Source organism: Ascidiella aspersa, chromosome 6, assembly GCF_963924565.1.
Source record: "Ascidiella aspersa chromosome 6, kaAscAspe10.2, whole genome shotgun sequence".
NCBI lineage: Eukaryota > Metazoa > Chordata > Ascidiacea > Phlebobranchia > Ascidiidae > Ascidiella > Ascidiella aspersa.
Window position 1 is genome coordinate 21,365,040 of NC_139452.1, and position 20,228 is coordinate 21,385,267.

Here is a 20,228-nt window from a genome sequence, read left to right on the forward strand (position 1 = left end):
TTACCAGTGATAATGTCAAATACGTCATGCAGAAACTTTTTCTTTCTTTCTAATTCTTATACTAAACATCTTTACAAATTATTTGTAACAAACGAATTTAGTTTTGCCTAAACGAAATTTTTAAGCTAAAACCGGTTTGGCCAAATGTTTTTTGTCTCTTGCTAAATGTACGAAAAACTCTAAATATAAAATCGTAAACAAATCAAACCGGAATTATTTAAAGCTTCGTGTTCTATTTTGGCTTTATGATATATATAATGTTCGTTATATGCGCCCCGGTCTATGCGCAGAACGCTATATGAGGCTAAATTCTTGTAGCGAAACGCGTCTCCTGTTTCAGCCTCTTAAACAACCACAAACAGTTTGAATTTGAAACTTGTTGTTGAACTGAAGAAAGAATCAACGAAGCTGGCACAATACGGGAAGGAGACGGTTTCTATACAAAGGCAATATGTCGAAAACAATTAACTCGTGGTACAGTTTCAAATATGATGCTCACCAACTATTTGGGTAACCGGGAGAATGTGAAGCAAACAGCGTCAGTACATAACATTTCAAACGCCTAAATAAACAAGCAATTTAACAAACAATGCTTTATTATGATGTCACACGTATAAACACAAACTTACCAAGAGCTAAGGCAAATGCAGTCAACAAAGAGCAAATTTACACTCTTAAAGTTCACAAGAAAAGGCGCTGCAAAACAAGAGCAGCGTAAATACCACATAAAGGATGTTATTATATACACAAGGCAAATAATGCTGGGCGAACTGACTACTTGTCATCGTAGAAACTTTAGCAAAGGTTGCATTTACATAATATAGACATATTACCAGGGCTGCAAACCCATATTATTCACAACGCAGCTCACCAAGAATAATCTTCCGAGTGACAAATTCGCCCTGTTACGCGAAAAACAGCAATACAAATTTGCGCCACGACAGTCAGGCGAAAATGAAAGACCGCATGTATTAAAAAGTTAGTTCACAACGGTACAGCACCAATGTCTCATAGAAATCGGTATTTACTGGCAAATACGATGTAACATACCCCCCAATAATTGAGCAAGCATTGGCGTATGGTTGTTTCTCGACTCGTTCCCTTCTGAGCCTGCATAGCTCAGTTGGTAGAGCGACGGTCCCGGCTTGACCGGAGGTCGTGAGTTCGAACCTCACTGCAGGCTAGTTGTTTTTCTAGTCTGCTCTGCTTGCATCATTGATCGACAGATTCGGTGAGTCTGCAATGGCTTTTCGGTGTACCCCCCAATAATGTACGAATGGGCGTCTCAATTCACCGGCACGAGTCTTGACGATCACTTGACGCACGACTCCCTTGCGATCAGGAAGTACATCGATCACACGACCCAGAATCCATTTGCTTCTAGGCTGTTTGTCATCTGCCACCAGCACGACGTCGCCGGCTTCGAAATTAGTATGCCCTTTGGTCCAATTAGATATGATCGTGAGCGTCGGCAGGTACTCCCGAGACCATCACCTCCAAAACTGGTCAGCTAGGTATTGCACCTGTCGCCAGCGGTTGCGATGGTAACAGTCCTTTTCCGTAAACAGCCCGGGGGGCATGTTAGGCGCTGCACGTTGCAGCAGTAGGTGGTTAGGTGTTAGGGGCCCTTCATCCCCAGGATCGAACGTCACAAGGACCCCGGGACGAGAGTGCTGGATCGCCTCGACCTCCACCATCAAAGTGTTCAGCTTCTCGTCTGGTAAGATTTGCTCCGCAAGCATTGCATTGAGAATTTTGCGCACGGAGTGTATCATGCGGTCCCAAACGCCATCCATGTGGCTGGCAGTGGGGGGGTTGAAGTTCCACGCAATTTCACGTTGCTGTAGATATTTGTAAATCTGCTGTTGATTCCACTTCTTAAGTTCTTCGCGCAGTATGCGTTCACCACCAATAAAGTTGGTGCCGCTGTCACTGAAGATTTCGTCCGGACGTCCGCGACAACCGATGAAACGTCGTAAAGCTCCAATGAACGAGTCCGTCGATAGGGAATGTGATATCTCGATGTGAACAGCCCTGGTGGAAAAACAAGTAAAGATACACCCGTACCTCTTTACCTCGCTGCGCCCTTGTTTTACGAGAAAGGGTCCGAAGTAGTCGACACCAACCGCTGAGAACGGTGGTCTCTTTGGCCTGTAGCCTTGCAGCAGGGAGGTCCGCCATCATCTGCCTTCCCAAGGAACCGTTTCGTCGTCGGCAGGAGACACACTTGCCCAGAACACGTCGTACCGCTACGCCACCTTTAATGATCCAGTAGCGTTGTCTGAGGGACGACCACGTGTGCCCCATCCCAGTATGTCCGACTTCATCATGCTGTTGCATGATCACCAGGTCCGTTACTCGGTGGTTATATGGAAGGATAATCGGATGCAATACATCAAAGTCGATCAACGCTTGTTCGAGTATTCCTCCAACTTATGTGGCGTAAACTTGAGCCCAAACATAATGTCGCGTTTATATAATTATTACAACTTAAGTTGGAATCAAAAACATTCTACAAACATTAACCGAATCTGATATAAATTAAAAAATTTTAGAAGTAAATTCTTACTGGAGCTTTGTCAAATCGAGTTTTCTTTGCATTCCTGCTCTACTTGTTTGATTCCAAGAAAATTAAACAAATGCAGGTTTATTGAACTTTGATTTCAGTAACTATATTGCGTGTGACAAAGATGAAAAATGCAGGGTCAAAAAAGGAAAAAATTCACTTAAACCACCTTTTGGCATTAACTGTTTTGGTTCTATTTGCTTACCATTTTCCGTTTCCTAAAACTATTCAAGGTACACCATTAAAATTCATCATACCGTACCAACACGTGTCGTATACTTACAATAAAATATAAAATAACTGTCTGATGACCCCCTGTGCGAAAGAAAAACTGAGTTGCTTTGAGCATTCACCTCCTTATATTAGCTCCACAACAAAATATATATTTTGTCGATCGGTAAGCATATATCTTTATACCTACAGTTAAAGCACAGGGATTTAAATGTTTCACATATGATTTACATCTGTTTAATTAAGGTAACAGGGTAATTGTTTGGAAACAAAAGAACAAATGTCTTAGAAAATCTGTCTTGCTTCAGATACCTGACATTACCTTTGCAGTTTTTGTTTCAAAATAGAATAAAAACGTTTGTCGCCTTCTTCTTAAATGTGTTTATTTCTAGTCTACGTTCTGTTTTTTTGTGTATTGCATATACTCCTTCTTTTTCTCGTTACGTAGTTATACTTTCTGGTTAACTTCCTTTTACGCGGCCGCTAGACAATCACGGATTCGAGTACATAGCGCATGAAAGCCGTGGATTCTTGTAGTTTTCGATGGCACCAAATAACCTTTAGAATTATTTTATTGTCACCTTCAACTAGCTAATAAGTGAATTTTCACAATCTCATCGGATTTTACTAAACATGCTACTTTGTCCAACGGCAGTATTAGTCTCTCAGTCAAAACAGAGAATTTAAACTAATAAACTTTGGTCGGAACGACTTGAATAATTTGCGATGAAATCAAATTGATTGTAAATAATCAAATGTAATTCTAGCTCAATTTTTAATTTAAATTTTGGTTTAGAAAAATTCGGTAATTCTAATTCTGATGTTCTTTAAGATAACGAGAATGATCTAATTCGAATTCTAATCTAATTTAGAAAAACTGAAATACTACATTTCTAGTTCCAGTTCTAATCTAATTGTAGAAAGCTAAAATAAATCTAGTTGTCCAAGTCTGATACCAGCATGAATCAAGCTGGTTTGAATTGATTAGGCAAACTAATTCACAAAATGACAAAGACGTCACAAGCGACATTGCGGAATTGATTTCTTAATTAGAATTGATAAGAAAATGTCTCTCTACTATTTTACCACTGTGGTTGTACAAGAACACTATAGTACTATTTAAATTGTATTTGTTTGGCGGGTGTCCGGATTGCTGTTATGTTTAAAACAATCCTTTTAAACCTTTTTCACAAAATATGACCAGCACACATATATTGGTTACCTGGTCCCGGTTTTGTTGCGAATGTGACAATTAGGGATGTTCAAAGTAGAATCCCAGGTGATTCTAGAACTTTAGGTTTCGAGTCTACAATAACGAATCCAGAATATCGAATTCTAGTATAGCCTATTCTTTTTATAAACTTTGGCTTTGTTTGGGGTAGCTTAATTGTAATCTTATATTCTTTAAACATTGTTGTGTTTCAGTTTAAATGTTTTGACTAAGTTGATCTATTATGCAGTCAAATATTGTACTGCAAAAAATACAACGTTACTATTGCCAGTAATATATAACCAATACTTGACAATTACACTGTGCATAACCGCGCTAAATATTGACCTAAAGTTTACCTTGAGTAACCGTGTAGCGTACTTATCCAAGGCCAGCACGTTTTATGATGGAATGTTACTTTTGTAACTTAACGCATTCAAGTATATTGTAACTCTGCAACTGGCATTACACGTTGGTTGCTCGCCCAATAACGCTTGATTGAGACCTAACTAATAGTCACAGGTTATCGCGAGACGCAAAGTAATTAGTCGCCCAAAAACGCCGCACTACACGGCTGCGTTTAAAGCATGCAACTTAAAAATATGTCGCTACAACTAGAGGCCTTAATCCAGACTTGCCACTCGAATATGTACAACTAAGCGCAACCATCTGCGGTAAAACCAAACAAAAAATCGGTTCCAATTCCCAGATATAAACGGCATAAGAAGCTCATTTGGCTTTTTTAGCGCTTCGCGCAAATCCGATAAGTCGTTACGTATCTTTTAGCGCGTTTGATGGAATATTATTATTCAAAAAGTCCCGCGCGTAGCATGGTACTTGAGCAAAGGCGTAATTTTTCTCACTTTATATGTTCTGTCTTTTAAATCCCTTGTGCCGATTATGCATAATTATGGTGGTGACTGCACTGAAGAGCATTGAAAGATTGTGATCAGTGTCAACACTATCCCTTTATAATTTAAATATCATTTGTTTTTCAAACATCCACTTCACTTCGAAAAGCTTGTCGAAATGACAAATCTTATTTTCCATAAAAATAATTTTCTTTCGAATAACAGAGTCTGTGTGAATCCAAATGGTGAAAAGTTCAATCTTTTTTTTACAAAAATGCGACAATATAACTTTTTCGCGACTAAAAAGCGGCTCCGAATGCACTGTAGGAGTCTATAGTAGTGCACAAGTCCGCTTTTATGCTGAAGGGACCGAGCAAGTAACCTTTCGACACCAACAAAGCGCAATAAGGGACAAGCGGGTCTCGTATGTTGCGTATAAAATATGAATGTTTGCAATTAATTTTTTTTGTTTGACGTTATGTATTCAGTGGAAGTGTTTTTTCCTTCGATTTTAAATTGAACTGGGCAAACTTCAGGCGTTTAAAAATTACCGCGATCGGTTATCAATATTGTATCGGTTACCAACGATTAAAACGCACAGCCTATTCAATGCAACATGGGTGACATCTTTGGAAAGGTTTGATCAACGGCTTTACGAATTTTTTGGTCTTGTGGTGGTTATTTTTATTTTTTTTTTGGGGGGGGGGGGAGGGCGAAATATTGAAAATATTGAATGAAAATTAATATTTTTTTAATCTTTTTTTTTTTTTTGGAAAATGTACACCATCCTTAATATTTTTTTATTGTGGTAAAAAAATCATAGTTCCGCCCATCATCAACAGTTGTTCGTTATAAAAAGAGTTTGGGCAAATGTAGTCAAGGCGTGATATTTACCACGCTTTAAGCATTCACAAAGAAAAGCAGTGTAAATACTACCTAACAAGAACTTAACGTACAAGGCCTTTAATGTTGGGCTAACTGACCACTTATGGCATGGCAGTAAATTTGACAAAGGTTACATTTTACATATTGATATATTATCAAGGCTGCAAAACCATATAATATAATGTATATACAACGCAACTCACCAAGAATAAACTTATGAATAACAAATATTCCCGTATACACGGAAAACGGCAATTCAACTCGCACCACGAGTGTCGGCAAAAAAGGAAATGCGTCTCCGTAAGTTAATTACAACGATTACCACACCAGACCTTTCTGAGTTTGGTTTTGGCTAGCAGCTAGGCAAAGGTTACCAACCCCGTTTTTAAGGGTACTTATAAAACAATGCTACCTAGAGAAGAACGATGTACAACGCCATGGTATTACGGCCGATGACATAATAAAACCAATTTTCCAACATAATCTGTGACGAAAAATGCCTAAACTAGTTAATATAAAACTAAAATATGTCAGATCAAGGCAGTTTAGGTTTATTTATGTGTAGGTCTCACTACGGTTAGTCTAATTTTGAACTTGATCCAAATTTGGTTTTGTTCTTACATTGTTGTAAGTGCAACTTCTGTCGTATAGTTGGAGATGGCGAAAGCGCAAACAGCAAAAAGAGCTAAAAAGTATGCTGCCTTACATTTCAGCAACGGCCCCTATACGAGGGCCTACATACAAGGTACTGATGTGACAACAGCTAAATACCGATTTGGGTTGATGAAAAGTACAGGATGCACCATAAAGCCATACACTCAGACTAAGGTTACCCCTGTCTTCTGCCAACTTTGCGTCGGTACGCATGCCTTTGCGTCTATCTGCTCTACGTTTTGACGTGAAATGTGCTTGCGGAAATGAGAGGCTGGCTATATTTTATAGCCTATATGTGATGCTTTCAACTGCTTGTACTCTTACTTTGATATGATGAATTCGGAGTAACATTAGTAAGCCCGTTTATATGCACCTTTCGCGGGCAGATTACATTAAGGTTCAATCCGGATTGAAAAGTAATCCGTTCCAGCGTCGTAATTACATGGCACAAAATGCAAGCCAGCTTAAGAGTAACATCACTGATATGTATTATTACGTAATATTCCAGTAAACCTCTGACGCTCAACCGATTTTTCAGCTTAGGCTACTCCTTGCGGTATCAATCTATTGCTGCTTGTTCGTTTTTATTTACCTAAAATTCAAAAAAAGAATTACTTGAGTTAGGTTTGGCGATTAAGTACGTTTTTTACTGTATAGTGTGTTAGTTTGCCTGGCACACAAAATGTAAGCGCAGGAAAGTTAAGCTTATGTGTGCTCGTCAACGCTATATACAAGGCAGAGTGGACAAAAGAAGGTGACAAGATGTACCAAACATGACTAATAAAACTTTATTTGGCGCTGGCCTAGAATCCTCCCAAGCAATGTACAATATTTGGGTTAGGGCTGACCAAGTATTACTATTTAATCCTACCCAAACCCGCATCCTAACACAAATAATGTTATATGTTGTGGATTCTAGACCAGGGCCTCTGTCACTAATTAGTATCCAACAAGTGTAGGTAATATTCTTTCGTTATGCGCTAAACTTGTTGTTTTGTTTACGACAAGCCGTTCGTGTTACGTCATAATGCCCCAACAGTGGCGTGATGTTCACTGCGTTAAAGCAGGTCATTCTATTAGAACGAATTCGGCCATTGGCGAAACGAAAGGATGAAGCAGCGAACGGATTGAAAACCACTCCTTTTGAAACGAGAGAAATTAATTCGTTCCAGCGCCAAAACGAGAGAGAATAAATTGAAGAAATAGATTCGAATCCGGCTTAAACGTGCAAATAAACCGGCTTAAGTGTCAACATGAAACCTAATTCGTTGAACCACATTTACTACTCAATAAGCGATATTAAAAGCTTATTTTAATTGCGGCTTAAACTGGCTTCATCAAAATAATCCAACTTAATTTTCTCTTTTGTGAAATAATAATGGACTAAAACCTAACAATAAAATTCAAACAATAATAATTGAGACAAAAACAAATAGGCGAAACAAAAACCTGCCTACCAATTCATTAATGGCAAAATCGTAAACTACAAAACTGCGGCCCAGGTTAATTACAAACACATCCCGTTTAGTTGGCTAGTTTTGTGTTTTGATTTATATATTTTGCGAGTAATTAGCGATAAACACGCGTACTGCAACCCCATAACTCATATTTCGCTTCCTGTGTATAGGTAATTTGGATAAGCATTCTGCGTTGCGTTACTAAAATATTTGAAACACCGCTATTATGGTTTCATAAAGCAATTATTTGTGCGTTATTTTGCAGTTACAGTGGCAGTACGCAAACCGCAAAGATGGCAAACATTTCTATAAATAACCTAGAGTCCTAGACATTTTGATTAGTTAACCAGCCGCCTTTGTTTAGATCAGGCGTTGTTATTCTTTTTGTATGTTTTATCCTTTTAACAAAGATGAATTAGATTTACCCAGAATATATCAAATGGTGCACAATTATTAAAAAAACGAAAGTAACAAATATTATCAGTTTCTTCCATGTAATGGCTGCCCTTACGGCACAATGAATATCGGATTCAACATGACGTCGGTTTCGTGCTTTAGATTTGATAGTAAGCAATGCAGAAATGTCGCACTAGCATACGTAAGTTGAAGAAAATGGAACCAGAATATTCAGTGCTTGAATAACTACATACTATGGATAGCAATGCTGCATTTTATCCAAATTGTTTCTTTTATGGTTGCAAGAGTGAAACTTAAGTAAAAAAAACTCTTGAATCGCTACAGGAACATTTTTCACGTTACGTACAAAAGGACTTCTTGTTACTTTCTTTTAAATGCTCCAAGTATTTATTTTGGGAAAAACTCGTTCAAACTCATCCTGCAAGTTTTGAAAATGGTCGATGATGTCCTTCTTCAAGTTTTGATTGGAATCATCTCCAGTTATCTCTATCAAGCCGTGAAATGATGCAAAATTATTACATTTTGCTCGTTGCCTCAAAATATTGAGCTGGACTACAAACATATTGATGTTTAGTTTTTGCGATTATGTTACTTCCTGGACCTTGCAGTTTCTTGTTTAGTTGATTTAATGCTTTAAATATATAAGCAAGGTAAAGTGTAGAGGGCATGATTTATTACCGACTAAGCGCTTTTGTGTTTACGGTATGTTTTATTATGTTTTCTGTTCCATAGTTTGAAACTGGTTGTTCGTTATCATCTAATACAATTCTAATCACCAGAAAGTCTTGTGGTTGGCACGCGAGTTAGATATACGCAACTTGAGATTGGAGTCAGAACTAAGCGTCAATCAGAAGCCCTCCTGTGGAATAAACTATTATAAGTCTTCAACAATTAAAATCGTGCCCCACAAAAGCCTAAGCTATAGAAAGTCCGTCTCCGCCAATTGTCAGAAAAGATCATATATTTGATTTGCAACTAAGAACAACTTTGATTTTACTTTACTCTTAGTTCGCAAATACGACAAAGCATGTGCCCTTGCGACAGCCAGCGAACGTGAGTGTGATATATGCAGCTTGATCGGCATCTATGGTTAAAAAGCTTGCTGAAGAATCGAGTATTGAGTGCTGAACTTTTCACATAATTAACGACTTTAATTACCACAGATATCTGTTCGTGAGGTCTCTGCGGAATGTTTTTTGAAACAAGCGCCGCTTTGTGCATCATGCAATATGTTCCTTGAATTGCTGAATTTTTCTGCTTTACCAGGAAAATCAATCGAGACTTTGCACAAATCATATCTGGTGCACAGTCTCTGCATTTCCCAGCAAGCTTACTAAAAGGCTAGCTTCGAATTAGCAATTAATCTGAACTAGGAAAGTAGGCTTCCAATACCAAATACCTACAGCTGACATAGTTTTTTTTGTCCCGTTATCTGATGTGAATATTTTATTAATAGCACATTTACCCGCTAAAACAAAAATATTTACCCCCAATGGTAGGTTAAATTTACTCCAGGTAAGAAAGGCTGGTTTAGAGTAAGATAGTTGTCAGTTCGTCAGCACTGTTTGTCGTTAGCTAACCGGAAAATCACTTTTGCAAAGGCTTAGCCAAATAAATAATTATTTAAAAACTTGGAGGTGCACTTATTAAATACAAAAGCAGCTTTGGGCCCCCGAAACATATATTGTTATGTAATTTACATACACCGTCTGCATTTGCAAGACATGTTCTTTGCTATGGCAAGCAGCAAACTATTCTAGACCAAATTGATAATATTGTTGTAGTATAAATAGGCTGATAAATAAAATCCTATTGACCTTTATAGTTATTAAACTATTTCCAACAATCACTTTAATGTTTTTACTCGATCTTTAGTAAAGAGGTTTAGCAAAATCAAAATATTACGAACTTCCGCTTCTTATTGCGTAAAATAAGTCAGTCTAACAGCATATAGCTGAGGTATATAAGGTTTAAACAAATTTCCTTGCTGTTATTGAATGTGGAAGTATTGTGGGTATTTTTTGTGAAAGTATGATGGTTATTTTTTATGTTTGATGAAATTGTTAGCTAAACCAATATTTAATTTATTATATGCTAGTGACAGGAGCCTATGAGACGACGAGGGTCTCGGATGAGAAACCCTATACACTAACTGCTGTCTGAAACTTGTATTGCTAAGCTCTATTTTTTACATAATGTGAAAACTACAGAAGACTAAGTGAAAAAATTATTGGTAGACTGGAAGCATCAAACTTTGATTTGCCTCACTGTGGAAGACTAATGCCGATATATTTTTGGATACTGCGATTTGTAAATAACCTCGAAAAACTGCAAAGGCTGTTAAAAAGTGATTTAGTACAAAAAATATAGCGTGTTGAGCAAGTTTATTTTGATAAGATTTAACATCGGAGCTAAATCGATGAGAAGTTCAACTGCAAAATCCAGTCAAACATTTAAAATTACATTTTGAGGAATAAGGTTCGGTTCTAAAGTAGCAAGTGTCGCTTTACAACCAAGAACACATTAAGTTGCAAACACAAATCATGCGTTGGACAAATTACTTATTCTAGCAAGGCTCTAGAAATTTCCCGGGATTCCGGATTTTTCTTGGCCCATTTCTGTTCTTCTCCAGAGGCAAACATTAAGTAGAACACAGTTCCAAACACTTCCACACCAGCCGACACCCAAAACACTACTTGCCATTGTCCAATCGAACTCTAAAAGTATATAAACATAAACTTCTGAATAACATGCAAACAGTGATTTGTCAATAAAACACTTCAACATAAAGTACTACAGCAACTCATTTTCTGTTTGCGGGTGTTACAATATTGTGATCGGTATCTTTGCGGCAGGGCTGTGGAGTCGGTGAAACATAACCCGAGTCCGACTCCGGCCAAAATAATGATCCCGAGTACGACACCGGAGTCCCGAATCCGACTTTGGTTAAATCTGTAATTTTATCGAGTCCGCAGTCTGGCTCCGACTCAGCCCGTTTTTCACCAATTTAGCCTACATAACTAAAATAACGTGGATAATTAGAATTCCACTTATATGGGAGTCACATTATTGATCCACCCACGATACGTGGTTGGAAAATATTCCACCATGTGCTATTACACCTCAATATTTTTCAGTTTGCGGCTTTTTCAGTTTCGAAGTTTGGCATAGCGCATGTGCACCGTCGGGACTTTTGTAGTCTTATGGAGTCGAGTCCAGAGTCTCGAGTCCCACTCAAGCAAAACAAACCGACAACGATTCCGCAGCCTTGCTGTGTTGCGGTTGTTCAAACATTGCTGATGTGGATCAGTCTACGAACACCACTTACATTTCCGAGAAGAATAAATCCGGCTATTTGTGGGGCAACAAATCCAGAAATGTTTCCAAATGTGTTGCAGATACCGAACATTATCTCGCTGTAGCGTGGAGCTATGTCCACTGTGTTCGCGATGCAACCGGTTACTGAGTACAAACGGTAAGTCTTTAGTGGTTCAGAAACGTGATTTTATATTTGTATAAACCATTCGACCAAGTATATTGCACTTAACAAAAATAAACCCTCTTACTTAAAGTAAAACATAATTTACTTCAATGTTGGCATTAAAATGTCCAGTCTAATTCCAAAGAAAATAAACAAATCAAACGAGTCTTTTTAAGACTTTCAACTTTGTGGCACATCTCTTACTTGTTAATGCGTGAGCCCCAGCTGCGATGCAAAAGAAGGCCACAGCTGCAGTCGCATTGCATCCAACGTAACCCACCAGAATAAGGAATATTGCGGTCGTTAGGAGAGACGAGGTCTGGTTGATTTTTCTTAAAACCCCAATTGATATGTTGGTTTTGTTTATTGCGAGACTGTTGGCATACCCGGCGATCACCATCATTGTTAAATTATTGATGTAAGGTAATGCTGAGAGGTAGCCACTCTGTATATAAAACCTACAAAACGTCTATACAACTTACAATATAAGCGACTTTTGGTTTAAGGGAAGTAACAATTTTTTTGGTATATTTTAGGGTTTTTGTAAAAAAAAGCTATTAATAGTGAGCGTAATGTTCAAAGTAAAACAAATAAAGCCGCTATTGGAAAACGAACTTAATCAAGCTTAGTTAGTACAGATATTCCTACGATGAAAATGAAACTTTAATAGAACTTCTAGTTTAGAGCGTGTCCACATTTATGTTCGACACAACTAATATAAAGAACACACCGCAGTAATATCAAAGTTGAGAATAGTTGCCACATAAGTAGGTAGCAAATTTATCATCGTATAATTTCCCCAACTGCTGGAAAACATTGCAACACAAGTTGCCCATAGAGGAAGGGAAGTTGCCACACACTTCCAAGGGGGCGAAGATCCTTCAAATTTCTTAGAAAATAATGCACACCATACTTAATCTCTTCGAACAACGACTATGAAAACTTCTGGTGGTAAGCACCAAAAGCATTACATTTGGCAATAAACCTACCACTATGCCGCCATTATAATGACATGCAAAGCATATGTTAGAATGCTAAATTCATGCATAAACCATAACAAAAAATATATTAATAAGTGAAAATCGGTTTTATGTTTAATATTTATGAACGTAATTGTTGCCGTGGAACGTATGGAACTCTAACATAAGAAGACATGTGCAAAATGGCTTACTTTAAACAGAAAAATTAAAAAAAAATCTTAAGCTGCACCTCTTTTGTTTGGTTAGTTTGGCGAGTTGTTTGTTGGATGAATTGTTTTTCCTGTTTTGATATTCTTGGATGATTTTCTGGATAATTATGAACAAGACACATCCAAACTAAGCTCCATATCACTCCAGCACCACCTGAACCGAAAAAAATGAATTTGTTTGTTGAACTTTAAAATGACCTAAGTCCTCGTCAAGTCGCTGGCAAAATAATTTGTCCAAGCCAAGTGTTTTGTGTAAATGACAAGTCAAGTCATTATTAAAGCAAGTAAATTCCAAGTCAAAAATCGTTGGAGCCCAAAGGCATCGTGCGTTTCATCGAACCCCAAGTTTTATCAACCTAAACGAAATAAAGGTGTGTTTTCGCGTTGCGCAAATCCATAACATTTTTATAGTCCACACTCTGTATAGAAAGCAACATCTCTCCAAATTCATCTTTACCAAAATAAACAAATGAAGTGGGGTTTCATAAGGTTACTACTTTTTGACGTCATGCCTTGACGTAACTTTGTAACGTCATCTCTGAAAAACTTTAATTGTCCCCAAACCAAAAATCGTAGATCCGCGGTTGCTCTGATATTGCTAATTGGCAAACCAAACTATAAAAACTGTTACAAAAACTTTCTTGATATTTTAAAGGTATACAGTGTAATTCCAAGATTACTTTTTGAAACACATATTTATAGCGGCATTCACTATTTTATATCACCAGATTTCCACTTTACCTGTAACATAAAATATTGCTTGCCAACCAAGTTTTTTAGCTAATATCCCAAAAACGACGAGGTTAAGAACTACTCCCAAAGTTCCTCCAGAGCAAACCACTGATATAAACGAACTACGTTCACATGGGGGACTCCAAGCACTCCAAGAACCTATTGCCGATGGGGAAAAAGAACCCTAGAAAGCGTATTTTATGCCTTTAATATAACACACATTGTACAGTTATGACACATTAAACACAAATTTTAACATTCAATCAACCAAAATGCATTCAGTACCGCATGGACAGCGGCCATTCCATTTAGCTTTAAAAAATGGCCCCTTTGATATGCTTATTGAGGTAAAATACCGTTAAAACAAGGCTAACAATAAATACCACCAAAATAAAGTTGTTTAGAAATTCTGCAATTTTATCCTGAAATTACGTTGTAGTCAATCAAATTGACCCCGATAAAGACAGGGCACAAACAAGCTCTTCCTATTGTTCACCCTTTGAGCTTTTCGGCATACAATTGGTGTCCGCAGCCTGTACGTATTACATGTCCAAGCCATCTTAACCGTTTACATTTTATATATTACATATGTTGTTGAATCACGTAATCTTGTATTCTTCCTCGTTCGTTACAGTGTGAGGCTAGAATATCCCACGGGTCTTCCTAAGACACCCGTTATGGAAAGGGTTTAATTTGTAAATATCGCTTTTGGTTTCGCTCCAGCATTAAGATCTGTACGAGATGACAGATTTGACCAAGATAGTATAAAGTCTTATTTTTTCGTTGGCTATAAACGATTGACTACCGGATGTTGTTAAGACGTGCAAAGGCAGACCTAGCATTTGCCAGTGTTCATTTGGTGTTGTTATGTAGACTTTTATCGCTGCTGATAAGACCTTTCAAATTAAGAATCACGTCCGACATTTTAGCTCGTTATTTACGCATATTATTATTCTGGTAGAAGGTTTCAGCATAAATTGGGGCTTAATGGTCTTCATGTTAAGTTCAGTTAATTGCGAATAAGTATTTAAGATAACTGTTTTAACCTTTGGTGGTCCCATGCTGGAGTAAGGTTGGCTAATACTTATACACAGTAAACGTCCTTTAAGTATACGGTAAGTAAATAAGATCCACGGGTATTTCTAGGTTGTAACCTGTTTGTTTGGTGCATGAGAAAATATTTTTTTATGATTGTCACACATTTTCACAATGTTTTGCCACAGTGAAAACCCTTTGGGAAATCTTCAAAGTTAATGAATAGAAGTGTGTTCCATTCAAAGCATTATTCAATAAATATCTCGTCTATACATCTGTTTTGTCCAAATCCAGCCTTTTCTTCATGTATTTCTTTATCAGTTGGAGTATATTTATATTATTCCTAGAAGGACCCCAGATAAAACAGGAGACCAATAATACTATTATCCCAGCACCACAGTTTTCTTATGTTTAAAGATTGTTTTTGGGGGATTTAAATATTAAGACATATCAAGTCTTCTAGAATAGAGTTGGTTTTATATTGATTTCCTAAATGCTTTTAAAAGCATTTTTTTTGATGTTTTTAGGTCAGCTTTTATCTATCTAGGGGTGACTGGAATTTAGGCTAGCTTTGGCTAGGTAAGCTTTTCTTGTTTTACTGGGTCTGGCCTGTTTAACATTTCTTCGAAGCGTTTAAACCACGATTTTGCTTCGCACATATATATTTTATTTCTATGCCATTTTTTGTAACTATATAGTAGTTATGGGTTGGGTAGGCTATAGTTACCACAAAGTCGCTTTGTGTTCTTGTAACGCGTGTTAGTTTCCCTTTTGTCCCAGATTCTTTTTTTCAATCTAACTTGCAACGCCCTTCAGATGATCCGAGCATATTTTTAACCTCTTCGCTTTATTGGTATTTTGCATATTTTCTTCTGGATTTGTTTAGACTCGGTGCTTTAAGCAATTTAGTTTTAAATCGTTGTGTTCTATATTTGATTTCCATTCTGGGTGTCATCCATGCCTAAATATTCTTTCTTTTAGAATGCCACAACTTTTATTGCAGTTGAAACGTGCAAAGATTTAATGTTATTCCACTTCGCGTTGCATAAAAGTAATTTTCTTTCGGATAATTTACTCTTAGTAAAATAAGTACTTTAGGTGTGGTACTTAATATATGTTTAGTAAACCAGAGTATTAATTTATTACTGGATGCTAGTTGATGATGGTCACTAAATGCATCGGCTCTTCGGTAAACTCTTGCATCCTTTAGGAATCTTCTATATTTACGGTTAATAACAATATGGTCGATTTGGTTGCTTGATTTGCCGTCTGGAAATCTCCAGTTCAGTTTGTGTAAGTCCTTGTGAGAAAGAATGTTTCGCCTATAACGTTGTGCGTTCGCCATTTTTGTTCATTTCGTCATATCCTTCCCTGCTCATTATTTCCTTGAATTTAACAATGTCATTGCCAACTTAGCATTTTAAGCGACAGTTATGAGAAGCATGTCATGTCAAAGTGTTTCTGTCAATGGAAACGAGCCACGTCATGTCATTCTAAGCCCTGGTGCTCCCCATTGTATAATAGTACCGGTACTAGTATTATTTTACAAAGCAGAACAATTTATAACCAGAATCAATCCATCTGCGAACGCTTTTCCCAAATATATCAAGGCGGCACGTTTTTATTGTCGAGTCATTTATGGTTCAACTTAACCGACAACCAGCATTCATTCTCACTCACTCCCAGCGGCGTTCACCAGGACTGGTCATGTGACATTTGTGTGCCTCAAAACTTGTTGCCACCGTTTATAGGTTTTCTTCTTGTGTTTCCATAAATGTGGTGTTTTGTACATGAGATTAGATACCACAACCGTGCTTGGCCAACCTGAAGGGAAATTTCGAGCTCCATTTAGTCTGCCTCCTTCCCCATTACCTTTTCGCCAAGGTTACACCTACCAAAAACATAGGCTCCAAACGACATAACCACCGGGGTCGTAAGAGGACACAAGCTATTTCTACTCTGAACAAGGCAGTATTTACCCGTAATGATAAAAGTTCCGTTAATTATTTTGAATGTTTTAACCTAAGTCTAACTCCCGAGTCCGAATCCAGCAAAATTTGCGATTTTGTTGAGTCTCAGTGTCCGGATCAGACTCTACGGCCTGTATTTCACCAATTCCGTACCGTACCTAATATACGGTGGATATACAGGAATCCACTTATAGGGGTGTCATATAATTCATTCAATCACAATATATGGTTGGAAAATATCCACCAGATGCTATTTCGCATTAACGATTTACAGCTGACAGGCCAGGGCTGCGGAGTCGGAGTCGTGACTCGAGTAAGACTATAGGCCTACGTAAAATTACCCGAGTCCGACTGCGACTCGCAGCCCTGACTCAATGTACGAATACTTCTAAATATAAAGTCATAATTAAGTCAAAACGTATTTAATTACAGATGTGCAACACTGCTTAACAAATAGATATGGTGGTGGGATTCAATTTTTTTGTTAGCCGGTTCTATAACAAAAGTAATATATTTCAGCCGGTTCTGTTACAAAAAGTTCTATTTCAGTGAAATAATTGAAGTAGTTGTAAAAACAGGATGCAACCCCAGGTTCCAGCGAATGGTGCGAACTGCGAACCGGCTGAATCCCATCACTGCTATAAAAGCCTCACTAAAAAGCAGCAGTCGCTCCTGACTTGTACTTATGACGCGACAATTAAATTTTTGACAAACAATCACTAAGGAAAAATGACTACAATTATAAAAATGGACACAATGTATGACCGTTCGGTGCGACCATTGCACATTTTGAAAAAAACAAACACGTGAGCTAGTTGAATCTCAAAAATCAATGTATGGAATGAGACGCAAAAATCCATTAACAGTAACCAATAACGCCAACTGGCTCGCTGATCCAATAAAATTCCAGAGACAGTTCTATAGAACCGGTGCGAACCGGCTGAATCCCACCACTGCATATATATATATATATAAATCGCCGACAGCTTGGTCAAGTGACTATAGTAACTATAGTTTGTCGTATTTTCTAATAGTGATAGTTACTCTATACCAGTGTTTCTTAAACTGGTGAATTGTTCACCCCAGGGTGAATAAAATTTTCGCAGGGGTGAACCAACTAAAAGGGGTGAATAAGGGTGAACATTCAGAAATGGATGATAGCTTGCGAGCAGGGCGGATATTCCGTGTGTGCTGTTATATATAGACGAGATAGTTTTATCATATCATTAGACAAGGGTGAATGAAATCTGAAGATAGATGCTAGGGGTGAACACAATTAAAAAAGTTTAAGAAGCACTGCTCTGTACGACAAATGCTTATCCGGCAGGGTTGCCAGTTAGGATTTTTTAAAGCCAAATTTGAAAATTTAGGCTTTTTTGAACCTCTTAGGATTTTATTTAAAAAAAAAAAAAATCCAAATGAAATTTGGCTTTTTTAGGCTTTTTTCGTTTTATTCCAAAATGTCATGAGTGTAATGTTAAGAAGAGATCAAACTAACACAAAAAGAGAAAAAAATTCCAAAAAATATTACAAAAAGAGAAAAATTGCTAAGAAAAATTTGCGAAAACAAAAAAAATTGCCAAGAAAAATTCCAAAAAGAAAAAAAAATTCAAGAAAATTTGGCACAAAAAGAGAAATTCAATGTACCAGCATAACCATTTATTGCATTTTTTATTTATTTAAGGATAAACATAGGCTTGTTAGAGTTTGTAGTAGATTTGGCTTTTTAGGACCTTTTTTAGAGTAAGTTTGGCTTTTTTTATTTTTTTTATCTGGCAACCCTGTTATCCAGTTATAACAAATTCATGTCATCCTATATACCTGTAGCAAGCCAATTGATATTCGTACGATGACAAGAAGAACGAAGCTGAAGTAGGCAACAAATGGGACACACGCAGTGAGTACTGACGCCATCAAAGTCATTATTCCAACAGTGTACTTCATGCCAAACCTTTTGGAAAGCCAGGCGCCAGGAATATTGGACACAACATACCCATAATAATAACAACCCAATACAAGACCTTGTTGTGCCGAGTTCCAGTTGAATTCACCGTACTGTAAGTAATTTACTATTGACATATTTACACTGCATAATCAGAAAAAAAATAAAACCACATTCATGGATGTTTTTCGCTTACCGTTTGAACTGAAATGCTTGCATTTTTTCCTCTGTCAGGGCATGGGCTCGTCGAGTTGATATTTGCCACCAGGGATTGGTTTATTGTCACCATAGCAACGATAGCGATTGCTATGTTGTTTCTTAAAAACATTAAATTGATCATTCCAAAGAACTGGATTATAACCAAGATGTAGCGAGTCTTGACGTAACAACCAGGGGTGTTTTCCTAGAAATCATTACTATTTATAGTTATGAAAAATATGTAAAGATATAAAAGCTAATAACTTATAGATTCTTTCACCAGGGAGGACAAAATTAAACTATATAGACCAGAGGTTCCCAACGTGGGCCCTTGTGGACGGCACCGCCCCCTTGTGGGTGTTGGCGAGTTACAAGGGGGCGTTTTGGGTCTGTTTCTAATTTGGGGGGGCGCTGAATGCACATAAGGGGGCGTTACATAAAAGTACTTATAGGCTAAATTTTATAAAAAGTTAACATGAAAATAGTAACAAACAGGACTGTAGGTAACTTTTAACCTTAAATGGCAACTTTTGTACTGCGAACTTGTAGTAGTTTTCCGACCATTGTTACGTAATAATTGACTTTCTTATGTAAAGTTGTTGGTTGTTGTTGCGTTTCACAGTTTTATACCCGGAAAAATGTTTGTATATTTAAAGCAGGGGTCGCCAACTTACGGCCCGCCACCTCTTTGACAACTTGACACGAGTCCATTTTAAATACATTTTGACGATTTTAACTTAGTACGGGCAAAAAAATTTCGCGCTTCGCGCCAATGATCTTTATACGTCCAGTTTGTTTACGTTTTAATGCTGTCTTTGGAATAGATTAGCGCTTTTTTACGGTTGCGGACAAAAGGAAAACGTATTCAAAAGTATTAGACATACATTTTTCAACATTTTTTTATTTTTTTCGGCAATGTAATAAATACTAGCACGAAATTTAAAAGAAATGTTGGTATACCCCAAATATATTGCGCTTGCTTCGCTCGCCAGGTGCGCCAGGACTTAAAGAGCTTAACAAACACTGAATTATCTATAAACACTAAGGTTATCGCGTTTCCTCAAACTAGCTTTATTACACTTTTCATTAGTAGTATGGATGAAAAAAATCCGAGGTCCGCCTGATTCACAGTTGTTCTAACATTCCAATAACACAATTCTTAGTTAACGTTTTGTGCGGCCCACAGAGACCTTTCTGAGTTTGATTGGTGCCCGTGACAAGAAAAGGTTGCCGACCCCTGATAGTATTGGTGCAGAAAGTTGAATATTTCCTTGTAATGACATAACCTGGTGAATTAATGTATCCATAAATTCCTATAGTGAATGTATGTTAGACAACCTAAAATATTACGGACAGCTTATCGAAACAAAAGTGCAGACAATATTATGTTAGACAACGATTGATATGATA

The 20,228-nt window shown here is 37.4% G+C and overlaps 2 protein-coding genes and 1 non-coding gene across 3 annotated transcripts; 1 reads left to right on the forward strand and 2 right to left on the reverse strand.

Moving 5' to 3' along the window:
- The first annotated feature begins 1,108 nt into the window (after positions 1-1,108).
- Positions 1,109-1,183, forward strand: Trnaa-ggc (transfer RNA alanine (anticodon GGC)). The gene has a single exon. It is a non-coding gene; the product is annotated as a tRNA-Ala (tRNA).
- Positions 1,184-1,490: 307 nt separating this feature from the next.
- LOC146140741 (uncharacterized) lies at positions 1,491-2,340 on the reverse strand. The gene is made up of 2 exons (XM_083392690.1): positions 2,123-2,340; positions 1,491-2,034 (listed from the first exon to the last, which is right to left on the reverse strand). Exons 1-2 carry the CDS (start codon positions 2,338-2,340, stop codon positions 1,491-1,493), a joined length of 762 nt encoding a protein of 253 aa, XP_083248816.1.
- Positions 2,341-10,832: 8,492 nt separating this feature from the next.
- LOC146140742 (sialin-like) lies at positions 10,833-18,757 on the reverse strand. Its single transcript, XM_083392691.1, has 4 exons — positions 18,500-18,757; positions 11,957-12,197; positions 11,600-11,733; positions 10,833-10,988 (listed from the first exon to the last, which is right to left on the reverse strand). The coding sequence occupies exons 1-4, from the start codon at positions 18,755-18,757 to the stop codon at positions 10,833-10,835; spliced, it is 789 nt and encodes a 262-aa protein (XP_083248817.1).
- Between the last annotated feature and the right edge of the window lie 1,471 nt (positions 18,758-20,228).

What these genes read in the sequence shown, in the direction of transcription:
- LOC146140741 (XM_083392690.1), bottom strand. Translation starts at nt 2,340, where the DNA reads ATGCAACAGCATGATGAAGTCGGACATACTGGGATGGGGCACACGTGG. An exon ending in ACCACCGTTCTCAGCGGTTG is followed by an intron (nt 2,035 to 2,122) that starts GTGTCGACTACT and finishes TTTTTCCACCAG; the next exon opens with GGCTGTTCACATCGAGATAT.
- LOC146140742 (XM_083392691.1), bottom strand. Translation starts at nt 18,757, where the DNA reads ATGTCAATAGTAAATTACTTACAGTACGGTGAATTCAACTGGAACTCG. An exon ending in TGGGGCTCACGCATTAACAA is followed by an intron (nt 11,734 to 11,956) that starts GTAAGAGATGTG and finishes GTTTGTACTCAG; the next exon opens with TAACCGGTTGCATCGCGAAC. An exon ending in GATTTATTCTTCTCGGAAAT is followed by an intron (nt 10,989 to 11,599) that starts GTAAGTGGTGTT and finishes ATATACTTTTAG; the next exon opens with AGTTCGATTGGACAATGGCA.